The sequence below is a fragment of the Dromiciops gliroides genome, chromosome 3, assembly GCF_019393635.1.
Source record: "Dromiciops gliroides isolate mDroGli1 chromosome 3, mDroGli1.pri, whole genome shotgun sequence".
NCBI classification, from domain to species: Eukaryota; Metazoa; Chordata; class Mammalia; order Microbiotheria; family Microbiotheriidae; genus Dromiciops; species Dromiciops gliroides.
Genome location: NC_057863.1, coordinates 263,777,071 through 263,793,418, shown reverse-complemented (window position 1 = coordinate 263,793,418; position 16,348 = coordinate 263,777,071). Strand labels below are relative to the sequence as shown.

Sequence of the window (16,348 nt, the reverse complement as noted above, 5' to 3'; positions counted from 1 at the left end):
AAAATCACTATTGATTATAGATATGCAAATTAAAACAATTCTGAGGTACCACCTTACACTTATCATATTGGCTAATATGATAGAGAAAGAAAATGACAAATGCTGGAGGGGATGTGGAAAAATAGGGACATTTACACTGTTGCTGGAGTTGTGAACTAGTCCAACCATTCTGGAGAACAATTTGGAACTATGACCAAAGGGCTATAAAACTGTGCATACCTTTTGATCCCAGCAAAGCCATTACAAAATTTGTTCAAATCACAGAAAAAGGAAAATGACCTATATGTATAAAAATGTTTATAGCATCTCTTTTTGTGGTGGCAAGGAATTGGAAATTCTTGGGGGGATGTTCATCAATCGGGGAATGGCTAAACAAATATATGACTATGATAGAATACTATTGTGCTATAAGAAATGACAAGCAGGACTTTTTCAGAAAAACCTGGGCAGATTATATGAACTGATGAAAAGTAAAGTGAGCAGAAGAGAATATTGTACACAGTAACAGCACTATTGTAATGATGATTAACCGTGAAGGACCTAGCTATTCATGTCAAGACAATAATACAACACAATTCCGAAGAACTTATGATGAAAAATGCTATTCAGGGGCAGCTAGGTGGCGCAGTGGATAGTGCACTGGCCTTGGAGTCAGGAGTAGCTGAGTTCAAATCCAGCCTCAGACACTTAACACTTACTAGCTGTGTGACCCTGGGCAAGTCACTTAACCCCAACTGCCTCACTAAAAAAAAAAAAAAATAAAAAAAAATGCTATTCGCCTTCAGAGAGAGAACTGATGAATTCTGATGGCAAATAGAAGTAATGTTTTCCCCAATTTTTTTGTCTTGCCTTTGGGGGGGTGTGTGTGGAGCAAAATGGCTCTTATGGAGTATGATTTCACATATATCATATTGCTTGCCTTCTTAATGAGTTGGGGAGGATCTGGAGGGAGGAATTTTGGAACTCAAAATATATTTTTTTAAATGTTCAAAATAAAAAAAAAAAGGCAGCACTTGCTTCAGCAAAGGGGAGCTCAGGGCCTGGAAAAGCAAAGTAACACACTGGACTGCTGCTGAGGCAGTTGGGGCTGTTCTGGAGTCATTTTACCATGTCAACTCTTTAGGCCTTGGGATCCCACTTGTAAAATAAGGATCATGGAGTAGTTTCAGTACTCTTTTATCTCTAAAGTTTTGTGACTGTGATATTGTGCCAGTGCTTTTCTTTGAAAAATTTTTATTATGAACTTAATTATCGACAAGAACATTTCTGTATGGAAAGGAGAAAGATTGCATATGAAACCTTAAACTTGTTATAGTTTTAAGAAGTATATTTAAAAGGATAGTAACAAAACCGACCTATCTGTGTCCTCTCCTGACTTTTTTGCTTTCTTCTGTTTATCTTTAAATGTCTTGTTGGTGCTTTTTTTTTTGTTCATCTCAATCATTACTCACTAACTTATCCCTTCCCTCAATAAAAGCCCTACATTTTAACCTTTAGTGAAGCAAAACAAATGAACATTCATCCTGTATGCCAGTACTTTTTCACCAGCGCTGTGCAGACGTTAAAAAGAAAGGAATAAAACCCACCACTGCACACTAGGTCCAGAGAACGTCCCAGGGCAGAAGCTCACGTGGCCAAAGGTAAGGGAGACCTAGGAATCTCGGAAGTGACGTATTTCTTTCTTGTCCCTACATTTCTTTCCCCTCCCCACCCCCCCCAGCCCCTGCCCCTGTCCCTGTCCCTGCCCCCTGCCCCTCCCCTCCTATCATACCCTAGCTACCTATCTTTGGGTTTCTATTGGATGAGAATGGTTATCTTGCCCCTGGGCAGGGCTTTACACTATGACGTTTCCTAGGGCAAAGGAGAGAAAGATAGGGATGGGGTTTCTAGAGGCAGGGGACGGGAGGCGGGAGGCGGGAGGAGGGAGGGGGGGAGGGAGGGAAGCGGGAGGAGGGAGGGGGGGAGGGGAAGGGAAGGGGGAAGGGAGTTTGCTCGGCAGCTCTCTTCCGGCGGGCGCTGCGTGCCCGGAAGTCGCTCTCCTTGCTGAGTGATTTGGTTCGCCGCGAAGTCTGGGTATCCTGGGGGCTTAGTGGACGGTGGCGGATGCCAATGGGGGGGAAGAACAAGCAGCGGACGAAGGGGAACCTGAGGTGAGTAGAGTGGAGGGCTTCGGAGAGGCGGGGCTCCCGCTTCCGGGAATCCGGAGACGGTTGGGCACCATCCCCTGTTTTCCACTTGGGTTGTTGCTCCGTCATTCCCAGCGCCCTGTTGGCACTGGAAGGAACTTTAGAGGCCATCTTAGGCCAAAAGTCCTCATTTACAGGAAAATGACATATCCGTGGCTTGTTCATGTTGCGGTCCTGGGGTCACTCGATTTCTGAGAGCTGGTTGCAAGTGAAGGCATAATCAGTCCCTTAGTTATCTTTTACAAACTCCACCCCCTGTTCCTCCCTTCCTCCTCCTTTCTAAGTTAGGAAATTGCACAGATTTTGCATCCTGAGTTTACCTTTCACAGCCAAACATCCTGAAAAAGTTTTTACACCCAATGCTACTTCCTCACAACTCTGCTCAACATCCTAGCATTCACTGCCAATACTTTCCCAAATAGCATTAATGACATATTCTCATTTTTCCTCGACTTTTTCCGCAGCAATTTACTATGTTGATTACCCAATTCTGGATACTCTTCTCCATTGCCTTTCAGAGAGACTAGTCTCCTTGGCTTGCTTCTTAGTACTACTACGAGTTGCTGGCATTTATATATTTAAATCCTTTATAGTTTGCAAAATCTTCACAGATTCACTTGGTGATTCTCATCATCCCATGGATTTAATTTTAATTTTTCCAGTGATGGTTCTCAAATCTACCTCCCCAGCCCTAACTTCTCTACTAATCTCAAATCTCCCAACTTCCTTTCAGACATCTCAAACTGGATGTCCAGTAGATGTCTGAAATTCAACAGGGGGCAGCTAAGTGACTCAGTGGATAGAGCACTGGTCCTGAAGTTGGGAGTAACCTGAGTTCAAGTCATCACCTCAGACACTTAATAGCTGTGTGGACCCCTGGGCAAGTCACTTAAACACCCCAATTGCTTTAAACATCTGGGCCCATCTCCAGTCTTCTTGATACATATATATTGCCACTGGACCCAGATGGTTCTGGAGGAAAGAGGGAGGCTGGTGACTTGCACAGCCCTCACCCTCACTTAACCTCAATTCACTTCAAGTCATGGACATCACCCGACTATCACCCCTACCCAATTTAATCTCTTCTAATCCCTATTACTGTTGAGGGCAGGTAACCATCCTCACTTCTCACGCTCTTACCACCGTCCTTAGCCTGACAGTTTACCTTTGGCAACATCCCTCTAATTAAGCAAAGCCCCTTTCTCTCCCCAGACTCTGGCCACCCACCCAGGTTTAGGCTCTCATCATCACATACTTGGAACTTATTGTAAATGTCTGCTGGTTGGTCTCCCTGCCTGTAATCTCTCCCACTCCAGTACATCCTCCCTTTATTCACCAAAGTTATTTTTCTATAGAGGCAGATCTGACCATGTCAAAACCAAGCACTTGGACACCTATTCAGTAAACTTAAGTTGCTATATAAAATCCTCTGGTTTTAAAACCTGGCCCCTTCCTACCTTTCCAGCCTTCTTTCACCTTATTCCTCTACATGTACTCTGCTATGCAGCGACAATGGGTCTTCTTGCTGTTCCCAAACAAGACACTCCATCTCTTGACTCTGTGCCTTTTCGCTGGCTGTTCTTCATGTCTGGAATGCTCTCCCTCCTCATCTCTATCTCCTGAATTTCTTTCAGGTCTCAGCTAAAGTCCCACATTCCTACAATAATCTTTTCCCAGTTCTTAGTGTCTTCCTTCTGAGATTATCTCCAATTTATCTTGCATATATTTTTTTGTCCATAGTTGTTTATGAGTAATCTCCCCCATTAGACTGTGGACCTGGGACTTTTTATTTTATTTTATTTATTTTTTTGGTGAGCGCAATTGGGGTTAAGTGACTTGCTCAGGGGTCACACAGCTAGTAAGTGTCAAGTGTCTGAGGCCGGATTTGAACTCAGGTACTCTTGACTCCAGGGCTGGTGCTCTATCCACTGTGCCACCACCTGCCCCTGTGCCTTTCTTCTTATCCCTAATGGTAGCCACAATACCTGGCACATTAGTAGGTGCTTAATAAATGCTTGTGACTTGACTTCAAATCCATTGCTCCTACCACTGTATCACGCTGGCGTTCTTCCTAGCTCTTTTTTTTTTTTTTTTTTTTGGTGGAGGCAGTTGGGGTTAAGTGACTTGCCCAGGGTCACACAGCCAGTAAGTGTTAAGTGTCTGAGGCCGGATTTGAACTCAGGTCCTCCTGACTCCAGGGCTGGTGCTCTATCCACTGTGCCACCTAGTTGCCCCGCTTCCTAGCTCTTTTAATAGTTTCTTATTTTTTCTGGCTCCACTTTTTTTGGTGGTTTCTCAAGGTTTTATTCTTATTGGTTTCTTTTCTCCATTTTTACTCACTTAGTCTAAGCCATTTATTTTTCTGGGTTCAATAATCATTTCTAGATAGATCATAATCTAGAAATGGTCTTAGAGATCATGATGTTGACCACCTTTATTTTATAGATGAAGAAACTGTAGTTTAGGTAATTCCAGCACTGAGCTCTAGACCCTTGTCTCCAACTATTTTTTTTGGGGGGGGGGCTGGGCAATGAGGGTTAAGTGACTTGTCCAGGGTCACACAGCTAGTAAGTGTTAAGCATCTGAGGCCAGATTTTAACTCAGGTCCTCCTGAATCCAGGGCCAGTGATTTATCCTTTGTGCCACCTAGCTGCACCATCCTGTCTCCAACTATTAACAGAACATCTCTGTGATAGCAACAGGATTTCCTGTCTCCCATTTAAATCCGCCAGTTGACAGTAGAAGTTCCCGTTTTCAAAAAAATAACTACTTAAAAGTAGCTTCTATTAAAAAATGTGAAAAATTCGTGTCTTGAAATTTTGATTTTCAAATACTACTTATTCAATGGTTTCAGCAATTTATAAGTAGCCTTCCATCTGACTTTAACAAGCTATATGATGAAAACACTGTATAACACTATGTATTTAAAACGTTGAGAACAGAAGATTTACCCTATAAGTTTTCAAGTATTTCAACGTCTGATATATACACTTCATACAATTTTCCTTCTCCTTGCTGAAGTGACTGTATTTTCTTTTTCATTCCTCATGAAGATACCTTGACATTAACAGCATTTGAATCTGAAAAATAAAGTCAAACCTTAGAAATATAAATTAGATTATACGTTAGTGCAGGTTGGATTCCGTCCTCCCCCCAATTTTGGGATGACATTTTGACTGAAATTTTTTTCAACCAAACCTTTTTACACACTGCTAATGTTTGAAGTTGATTTATGCACAGAGATGGGTGGCTAATCTCAAAAAATATTTTATCAAAGTTGTAACGATACTCTCTTACAGCAAATCAGTCCTGGTTTTCCCTTCAGTGAAGATCTTATATTCCAATCTTAATAGTATTTTGTTTTGTTTTGTTTTGTTTTTTGCTGGCCCAATGGGGGTTAAGTGACTTGCCCAGGTCAACAAACGAGCTAGTAAGTGTCAAGTGTCCTGAGGAGGCGGATTTGAACTCAGGTCTTCCTGAATCCAGGGCCAGTTGCTTATCCACTGCGCCAACCTAGCTGCTCCCCTTTAATCTTATTTGTAAAAACATTTTTTCCAGTTACATGTAAAGATAGTTTTTCAACATTTGTTTTTATAATATTTTGAGTTCCAAATTTTCTCTCCCTTTTTCCTTTACCTCTCTCCTCCCCAAGACAAAAAACAATCTGATGTAGGTTATATATGTAACAATCACATTAAACATATTTCTGCATTAGCCATGTGAAAAAAAGGAATCAGAACAAAAGGGAAAAACCTCAAAAAAGAAAAAAAAAAGTAGAAATGGGTATGGTTCAATCAGCATTCAGATTCCACAGTTCTTTTTTTTGGATGTGGAGAGCATTTTCTGTCATGAGTCCTTTGGAATTGTCTTGGATCATAGTATTGCTGAGAAGAGCTGAGTCTGTCACAGTTGATCATTGCACATTGTTGTTGTTACTGTGTACAGTGTTCTCCTGGTTCTTCCCATTTTACTCAGTATCAAGTTCACTTAAGTCTTTCCATGTTTTTCTGAAAATCCACCTGCTTATTATTTCTTATACATTCATATACCACAACTTGTGGGGTTCAGCCATTCCCCAATTGATGGGCATCCCCTCAATTTCCAATTCTTTGCCACCACAAAGAGAGCTGCTGTAAATATTTTTGTACATGGGAGTCCTTTTCCCTTTTTATGCAAGATCTTATATTCCTAAATGTGAAAGTGGATTGTCCTCAGTATTTTTTATCTAGTTTAAAGAGGTAGCATAGTACAGTGAAAAAAAACACTATATTTCAAAAACAGATCAACTATGAGGAGATATACTAGTTTAGGCAAGAGAAGATGAGGGCCTAAACTAGAGTGGTAGCAGTAAGTGGAGAAAAGGAGATGAGTGTGAGAGATATGGAAGTAAAATCAAGCAGAACTGGCAGCAGATGGGGTTTGTGAATGTTGAGAGACAAGAAAGAGTTGTTTAAGAATGACTGAAATGTCAACCCAGGTACCTAGCAAGATTGTGGTGTCCACAGCAGAAAGCAGGAAATTTAGAGGAGAGGGGAATTGTTAAGAGTAGGAAATAATGTTTAGATGTGTGTGATTTGAAATGCCTTCCAGATTTGTTTCTCCCTTTCTCTCTTCCTTCCTCTCTCCCTTCCTTTCAATCCTTCCTTTCATCCTCCTTTTTATCCTCCCTCCTTCCTTCCTTCCTTCCCTCCCTTCCTTTGTTGTTCAATTTATCTAGGTCTGAGAGAAGTAAATTTTGATGCCCACACTACTATGGGTTTACTATTTCTTCCTATAAAATTTAAATTAATTTTTCTTTACCTTTTCCTTTAAGAATTTAGATACCATGCTATTTGTCATGTATGTTAGTATTGATATTAATTCATTGTCTAGGATTCTTTTAAACAAAATATAATTTTCCTGTTTATCTCTTTTACTTGCCTACTTAATTAATTAATTAATTGACTTGCCAGCATTGAGGGGTTAAGTGACTTACCCAAGGTCACACAGCTAGTAAGTGTCAAGTGTCTGAAACCAGATTTTAACTCAGGCCCCTCCTGAATCCAGGGCCGTTGCTTTGCTCATCTCTTTTAATTAGGTTTGGGTTTTTTTGCTTTGTCTGAGAATAGGATTATTACCTCTTTTTTTTTTTTACTTTAACTGAAACCTAATAGATTCTGTTCCAGAACCTTATTTTAATTGTTTTCTGTTTCAGGTGTGTTTATGGTAAATGTATTGTTGAATTCTGGTTTCTAACACATTTTTCTATCCTCTTCCATTTTATGGTAGAGGTTCATGCCATTCAGTTTCAGTTATGATTTCTAACCGTATGTTTCTCTCCAACCTATTTCTATACTTAGTCCTTTTCTTTCACTATTCCATTTAAGAGTATGTTTTGCTTCTTATACCTCCCTTACTTAACCTCTCCCTCTTACTCTCACTTTTTTTCTTCACCCCATTTCTTCTTGTTGGCTAAGTTTTTTTTTTACCCAATTATGTGGTTTTTCTTCACCTCCTTTAACCAGTTCAGATGAGAGTAAAAGTTCAAATGTCATACCCTTTCTCTCCACTACCATGGACAGTAACTCAGCTGCATTGCTTCTTTCTGCTCTGTCATCTTGGCCCTTGCCCCTTGTTTTTGTTTTTGAATTTCTTTGAGGGTTTTTCCCTCAGAAGCAATTTTATTTTGAAGATTTTTTAGTGTTCCTTGTTATGGTTGCTTCTTTTAGTGTTTCTATTACAGTTTTTAAGGGAGATTTTGAGGAACTAGGTAGGTTGTCTTACATATCCATCATCCTTTATCTTTCCCACAAGTCTAGCAGAAGAGAGTTTCAGAAAGGAGAGGACAGTCAACTGGTCAAATGATTGCTTTGGACATATTGAGGAAGAGAAGTGAAAAATAAAATTTATTTTTGCTGAAAAGAATGTATAGATCTTTGCATTGTGCACAAACCAATTAGATCATCTTACTCTAGTTGGTGTTTAGTTTTTTATAGTGGTGTTCTCTTCAATTTAATTCAACAAGTATTTACTGACAACCCACAATGTGCCAGGCACTGTACAATTTCAACTAGGCCACAAATTCTACTGAATGTTAAATGGAGGAAATGCACTTGGTTTGTTTGTTGTTTTTTTTCACTTTGATAGTTTCTTCATTGTTTTAGTCTAACCAATAAGAGGTCCTAACAAACTTTTGTCTTTATGCTTAATTCTTTGGTATTATCAGTATCTGAGGTACATAATAGAAAAAAAAAAGATCTATTTCTTTGATGAATAGAAAACGTGAATGAAAGATTATTGTGACTATTATATGGGGATAGTGTTTCTACATAAGATTTGTTGGGACTATCCAGAAGAACTCTTTATTCCCAATAGGGTGTATTTGCAGTTTTGAGTATCTTGAGTTCTAGTTTTTTCACTGTATGCCAGGAAATAGTGTTTCTCATAAGATCTGGCAATGCAAGTCTCACTATTTTTCTCTTTAATGAAGAAAGAGCATGCAGATAATGGGGTGTTTAATCATCGAAAAAAGAAGGTTCACATTAGGTTATGCCTGTCTTTCAGATATTAATCAGCAAACCTTTATTGGACATACATGGTGTTTAGCGTGCTTTAATGCAGGGCTTCTTAAACTTTTTCTACTTGTGACCTCTTTTTGCCCAAGAAATCTTTTATAGAACCTCAAGTATATAACTATATAAAATAGGTATACAGAAACTTTTAACTGTTGTCAAATTTTTCACAACCCCCACATTCAGTTATGCCCATATGGGGTTATGACCTACAGTTTAAGAAACTTTGCTTTAGTGGATATTAGAAGAATTGCAAAAAGAAGTGAAATAAAATATGAGGAACTTATGTGGAAAGACAAATAGTCAAATTTTTTTTTGTTGGGTGAGGCAATTGGGGGTTAAGTGACTTGTCCAGGGTCACACAGCTAGTAAGTGTTAAGTGTCCTGAGGTCGGTTTTGAACTCAGGTCCTCCTGAATCCAGGCCAGTGCTTTATCCATTGCGCCACCTAGCTGCCCCATAATAGTCAATTTTTAAAATAAGTTTTTATTATTATTCATAAGCACAGTGTCCCATGTATTGCTTATGTTCCATTCCCGGATAGCTATCCCACGTCATAAATAGTATTATTTTAGAGAAAAAAAATGCCGGCACAGCTGATTGATACATTGAGAAACTCTGAAAACATTTGCAATGTGTAACACCTGGGGACATTCCCATCTCCATGAAGGAGTAGGTTGGGGGTAGATGAAAAATATTTCAAGACTCCATTGTCATAGTTGGAAGGGTTCTTAGATGGCATATGGTCTAAAACCTTTCCTTTTTTAGATGATGAAACTGAGGCACAAAAAAGGACTTAATATAACCCCATGTGATAATCAGCATGTACTTTAAATTGTATCAAGATAATTATAAGAGCTAAGTAATCAGTAGTGTGGAAGGTTAAAGAATTGGAAGATTCAAAAAAAATGTTACTGGAGTTAATAGAAATGACAGAACTAATCCCAAAAGCCTTCAGAGCAGGGAGACAAGGGAATTTTGAAAATTTTATAAAAAAGAAATTTATTTTCTTTTTGTGGGTTAAGTTTAAAGTGCATTTCTGGCATCTTTCTGTGACATCTGAATGAAATTCGCTAAGCTCCCTATGCCCTTTGAACTAGGTAAATATTCTGTGTTGTGGAACGTGGGAAGCAGATTTGTTTGTTTCCTTGGTGACAAAGATAGGCCAATCTTTTTATTATTTATTAGTTAACTATTTTCCGATTATATGTAAAAACAATTTTAACATTTGCATTTCAAATTCTCTCCTTCCTCCCCTCCCCATTGAGAAAACCAGCAACATGATATTGAATATATATGTGAAATCCTGCAAAAATGTAGGATTCCAATAAGAGGCCTGTTGCCTCCCTCCTATCCCCACAAAAAGAAGTCAAGAAAAAAGAAAGTGAAGAAAAAAAACACTTCAGTTTGTCACTCAGAATTCATCACTTCTCCCTCGGAGGTAGATAGCATTTCTTATTATGAGTTCTAGGAAATGTGTTAAATCATTGTCTTGATCAGAGTAGCCTGTGTTTTTCAGTTAGTCATCGTTGCAATATTGTTTCCTACTTACTGCTGTTACTTTGTACAATGTTCTTGTTCTGGTCACTTCACTTTGCCTCAGTTTATATAAATTTTCCCAGTTTTTCTGAAATGGTCCTTCTTGAAATTTATTAGAGTACAATAGTATTCCATCACAGTATACCACAACTTATTCAGCCATTCCCCAATTGATGGGCATCCCCTCAAGAATTTCTTATACTTTGCCACCACAAAAGAGCTGCTATAAACATTTTTGTATAAATAGGTCCTTTTTTTTTCTGTGTTCTATTTGGGATATAGACCTTGTCTTGCTGGATCAAAGGGTAAGCACGTTTTTTATAGTCCTTTAGGCATAGTTCCAAATTGTTCTCCAGAATAGTTAGACTAGTTCACAATTCCAAGCAACAGTGTATTTGTATTCCTATTTTTCCACATCCCCTCCATCATTTTTCATTTTCCTTTTCTATCATGTTAGCCACTCTTGATAGATGTAAGGTAGTAACAAAGTTGTTTTAATTTATATTTCTTTAATACTTCTTTAGAACATTTTTTCATGTGATTATTGTTAGCTTTGATTTATCTTCCGAAAACTGCCTTTTCATATCCTTTGACCATTTATCACTTGGGGGATGGCTCTTATTTTATAAATTTGACCCAGTTCCATATGTAATTGAGAAATAGGGGCTTTTATCAGAGAAACTTGGTATAAAATTTCTTGCTATGTTCCTGTTTTCCTTCTATTTTGACTACATTACTTTTGTGTAAAACCTTTTAAATTTCATGTAATACAAATTATCCATCTTCCCATGGTTCTTTCTACCTCTTTTTGGTCATATACTCTTTCCTTATCCATAGGCCTGATGGGTACATTTTTCCATTCTCCAGTTATTTACTTTGTATCACCCCATATGTCTAAATCATTTATCTAGTTTGACCGTATCTTGTTATATGGTGTAAGTTATTGGTCTATACCTAGTTTCTCCCAAACTGCTGTCCAGGTTGTCCCAACAAATTTTGTCAAATGGTGAGTTTTTCGCCTCCAAAGCTTGATCTTTGAGTTTAGCAAACATTATGTTACTTTGAGCTTTATTACTGTGTATTGTGTACTAATCTATTTTCACTGGTCCACTACTTAATTTCTTAGCCTGTACTAGATTTTTTTCCTGGTTAATGCTTTGTAATATAGCTGAAATCTAGTTTTGCTAGGCTGAGATAGGCCATTTTGTAGAGAAGTGTTCAATACCCTAGCTCTCGGGCTAAAAAAAAAAAAAAATTCTCAAGTGAATATTACTATGTTAACCAAAAAGCAGTATCACAAGTCGATGAGTCATTGCGTTGCAGTTAGATTTATTACAAGAAATGAACGTGCATGTGGAAACCCTGAGCCAGGGCAAAGAGTTCACAATCCAAACAGAAGCTTGCATATTTATGCAATGTACACAAAGAGAGGGGGAGAGAACAGATCTCCACTTAAATGGGAGAGTGGCAGGGGAAGAAAAATCATGAATAATTAAGAAGTAGCTACAGAAGTAGCATTTTTTTCCCCTGAAAAACTGCCAGACTATGAAGAAATGATGATCTGCTTTTCTAGAAGGGACCCAGCAGCCCAATCAGTATCCCATTCTAGTGCAGACTGACTGGCACCTGTCCTTACTCCCAAGGGCCACAGGGAGGGGAGCTTGGGGTGTAAATAACAAATTATGTCAGCTCAGGAAGAGGTTTGTCCTTCATATGTTCGGCCCTACTGCATACTCCAGCTCTAGTGTTTCTGGAATATGTGACAACTCAAAAAGACAAGTTCAAGGGACCCCTTAACAACTATGAAAACAATTTAAGAAATTTCTTTATTAGGTCTTACAAGACAACTCTTTGATCTGTCTTCTTTGCTTTTCATCAGCCCTCAAACAGTGGCCGCGCTGCAGAACTCCTTGCAAAAGAACGTGGAACGGTACCTGGATTTATTGGCTTTGGGACATCTCAGAGTGACCTAGGCTATGTTCCTGCTGTACAAGGTGCAGAAGATATAGATAGCCTAGTGGATTCTGATTTCCGGATGGTCCTACGAAAACTTTCCAAGAAAGATGTCACAACAAAATTAAAAGCAAGTTTACTTCTTTACCTAAAATTAGACAAGAAAGCGCTTTTATTAAAATAGTGTTTCTATTAGAAAAGTAAAAAGCATATCTTGTGTTAACCATGCTATTTGTTTTTTGGTTTTTTTTTTTTGGTTTGGGCAATGAGGGTTAAGTGACTTGCCCAAGGTCACACAGCTAGTAAGTGTCAAGTGTCCGAGGCTGGATTTGAACCCAGGTACTCCTGAATCCGGGGCCAGTGCTCTATCCACTGCGCCACCTAGCTGCCCCTCTAGCCATGCTATTTCTAAGGGAAATTAGATTAGTCTTACTTATTCTGAGTGATTTTTCTTAAGCATAGACTTCAGAAACATAGTAGCCAGTTCTGACTCCAGGTGATATATGATTTGGTTTGTTGCCGTGATTTAAAAAAAAATTATTAGGAATTTTGACTACTTTGATACATATTAGGAAATATAATTGTGAATTCAAATTATTTTAAAAGGATTTTTATAAAATGTCAAAAATTCCTTATATTAGTCTGTAAGGGAAATGTATTAAGGTATTTTCCAAGTGGCAGGGGTGAAAATTAATCATTTACATATTTAAATTACTTTGCCAAACTGAACAAAATAAGCATGATAAATATGCCATGGAAGTGTTTTGCAAATCATATGTTCCTACAAAGAGTAATTAGTAACCTTGCATATATTGATACTTTGCATTAGGCTATGCAAGAATTTGGGACAATGTGTGATGAAAGAGAGGCAGAGGTTGTAAAAGGTGTTCTTCCATACTGGCCAAGAATTTATTGCAAAATCTCTCTTGTAAGTACTAAAATACTTTTTTTGTTTTAAAATTACTATTTTCTTTTGTTTGCAGTGATGAATACAGTTAAGTTTGTGTGATCTCCCTTTGGTGAGGTTTTGAAAAGAATAGTGAATTCTGAGGAACATCATGAAAGCAAAGATCCTAAATACAGACTTACACAAATATTTTTTGTCCTTTAATATTCTTGTGGGATAAGTTACTTATTCTAAACCCTTATTTGTTTACTTCTTGAAGAATCAGGGAAATAAAATGTAAGTTGTTTTCTTATGTAAGCCTTGCAATAAACTAGGATCAGAGCAAGGAGTAGATTCCAGACTTGCTTTTTAAGCCATGTTTATACATCATCTAATAACTACTTAAAAGTGAAAAATTCAGACAAACCAAATACTTGCCCTGTAAGATCAAAAATACCTTGGTTATTTTCTTGAGTTTTTACTGGTGTTTAAAAAGAAACACCTCCAGTTATATATTAGTGGTGCATGTAGCTACAGTCTTAGGAGGATCAGGCAATTATTTTTTAACCATATTTGTATTTTCAATAGGATTATGACCGTCGAGTTCGAGAAGCCACACAACAAGCTTTTGAAAAACTATACTAAAAGTAAAGAAACATTTGGCACCTCATTTAAAAAGTCGTATGGGATATTGGCTAATAGCACAATGTTGATACTTATGCCCCAGCTGCAATTGCAGCAAAAATAGCATTTGATGCAGCTTTCCCTCGAAGCAAGCAGTCTGAAGCATTGGTATTTTGTAAAGATGAAATTGTTAATGTAAGTCAAAAAAAGTTTATATCTCTATTAAAGTGTGTGTCTCTGTCGTGTGTGTCTGTGTGTGTGATTTTATTGGTGTGGAAACTCCCTTAAATGATGATGATGGTGGGCAGCTGCTCTGCAATTTATAATCTTATCTGTTTGGGGGTACTGAGAGGTTAAGATATAGAGTCATAGATTTAGAACTGGAAGGAACCATATAGGTCACCAAGTCCAACCCCCTAATTTTATTGAGGAAAACTGAGGGCAGAGAAGTAAAATCCAAGAAGACAGAGCCAGTTTGTATCAAAGGTGGACTTGAAACCAAGTTTTCTTGACTTTAAAGCAGGCTTTCTGTCAATTTTGTATTTGTTATTTATAATTCAATTCAATAAGCACTTAATGATGTGCTTACTACATGTTGTTCTAGGCATTGGGGATATAAAAACAAAAATGAAACAATCTCTAATAATTTTACTTTTTTATATGGGGTCAGCAATATATCCTCAAAAAGTAACTGGAGGAGGGTAAGAGACTTGTTGGGAAAGCGGCTTGGAAGCATTGTATCTGCCCTGATCCTCAAAGGAAGGTAAGGATTCAGAGAAGTTGGAGGTAGGGTTCAAGGGAAGAAATACATTCCAGATATAGGAAGATACTTGTTTAAAAGTACAGAGTTAGAAAATAATTTTTTTTTGTGGGGGCTATGGGGGTAAGTGACTTGCCCAGAGTCACACAGCTAGTAAGTGTCCAAGTGTCTGAGGCCGATTTGGACTCATGTACTCCTGAATCCAGGCTGGTGCTTTATCTACTGTGCCACCTAACTGCCCCAAAAATAAATTAGCTGTTTATAAATTTGGTGTGTTTTGTTGTTGTTATTCTTGTTATCCCCCGGGGCAATGAGGTTAAGTGACTTGCCCATGGTCACACAGCTAGTAAGTGTCCAAGTGTCTGAAACTGGATTTAAGCTCAGGTCTTCCTGAATCTAGTGCAGGTGCTTTATCTACTGCGCCACCTAGCTGCCCCCAATAGTCCTTTTTAGTGAGACAGTTGGGGTAAGTGACTTGCCCAGGATCACACAGCTAGTAAGTGTTTAAGTGTCTGAGGCCTGGATTTGAACTCAGGTACTTCTGACTCCAGGGCCAGTGCTCTAACCACTGTGCCACCTAGCTGCCCCCCCAATAGTCTTTTTTTTTTTTTTTTGGAGGGGCAATGAGGTTATGTGACTTGCCCAAGGTCACACAGCTAGTAAGTGTCAAGTGTCTGAGGATAGTTTTGAACTCAGGTCCTCCTGAATCAGGACCAGTGCTTTATCCACTGCACCACCTAGCTGCCCCCCCAATAGTCTTTTGTTTGTTTGATTTTTGTTTTGTGTTGTTTTGTTTTGCGGGGCAATGGGGTTAAGTGACTTGCCCAGGGTCACACAGCTAGTAAGTGGTTAAGTGTCTGAGGCTGGATGTGAACTCGGGTACTCCTGAATCCAGGGCCAGCGCTTTAAAACCACTGCGCCATCTAGCTGCCCCATCCCAATATCTTTTAATAAAGAAAGAGACTGCTTTTTTTCTGGAGTATAGAAATTTTAATCATATAGTTATGCTCTATTGTTGTTTTTTTTATTTACATTGTTGTCACTGTTTTACTGGTTCTATATTAGCTTCTTGTGTCCTCCCTGATTTTCTTGTATGTGGTATATCTTAATATTCCATTGATGTATCACAGTGTGTTTATCCATTGCCCCAATTTGAGGGCCCCATTTTGTTTCATAAAAATATTGCTATGAATATTTGGATTTATAATAGAACCTTGCTTTCATAGGTAACTTTTCTACCTGATCAGTTCAGCCCTATTGTAAGCATTAGTTATTGTACTTGGCAGCATTTGTACAGGTTAAAAAAACCCACCAAAATATACAAGAAATAAAAGCAGTGATGCTCTTTACAAGCTATTGTGATTTTTAGAACTGTTTAGTTCTCTCACTTTTCCACTATCCATTATTGTTTCTGTGTCAGTATGCCTTTATCAGTTGTACCTGATAACTGCCTCCTGTGTAATGTGAAACTTTGGAATCCGGTCAACTCCAAAACACAATGAAATTTGTTAGAATTGAGTTAAGGGGCTTGAGATATCATTTTTGTGGATAAAATATATGATCTTTTGTTTATGGCCATGGTGAATATATTTTGCCTGTTTATAGACCTTTTTTTTTTCTTCTTCTTTCTGGGTTTTTAGCTATATTACAGATATTTGAGATGATTGACTAAGTGGCACCTGTGTAAATGTGCATTCTGCAATCTATAGAACCCCAGAAGAAAGAGAACCTCAAATCAGTTTTTGCTACCTTGTAGCATCTCTGGAATTAATTTTGCCAAGGAACAGGTTGAAAATCTTACTAAAAATGAGTGTTATAGGATGAACTATAACTTCCATATATCCATGTTA

At 38.2% G+C, this 16,348-nt stretch overlaps 1 protein-coding gene across 1 annotated transcript in view; it reads left to right on the top strand.

Annotated features, from left to right (window-relative positions):
- Positions 1-2,020: 2,020 nt before the first annotated feature.
- LTN1 (listerin E3 ubiquitin protein ligase 1) overlaps positions 2,021-16,348 on the top strand; it is an 81,611-nt gene continuing 67,283 nt past the window's right edge. Inside the window, 6 exon segments of the mRNA XM_043992978.1 lie at positions 2,021-2,150; positions 12,154-12,358; positions 13,058-13,156; positions 13,703-13,748; positions 13,751-13,824; positions 13,826-13,933. Of these exon segments, the coding sequence (XP_043848913.1) occupies positions 2,104-2,150; positions 12,154-12,358; positions 13,058-13,156; positions 13,703-13,748; positions 13,751-13,824; positions 13,826-13,933 (579 nt within the window). The 5' untranslated portion in view covers positions 2,021-2,103.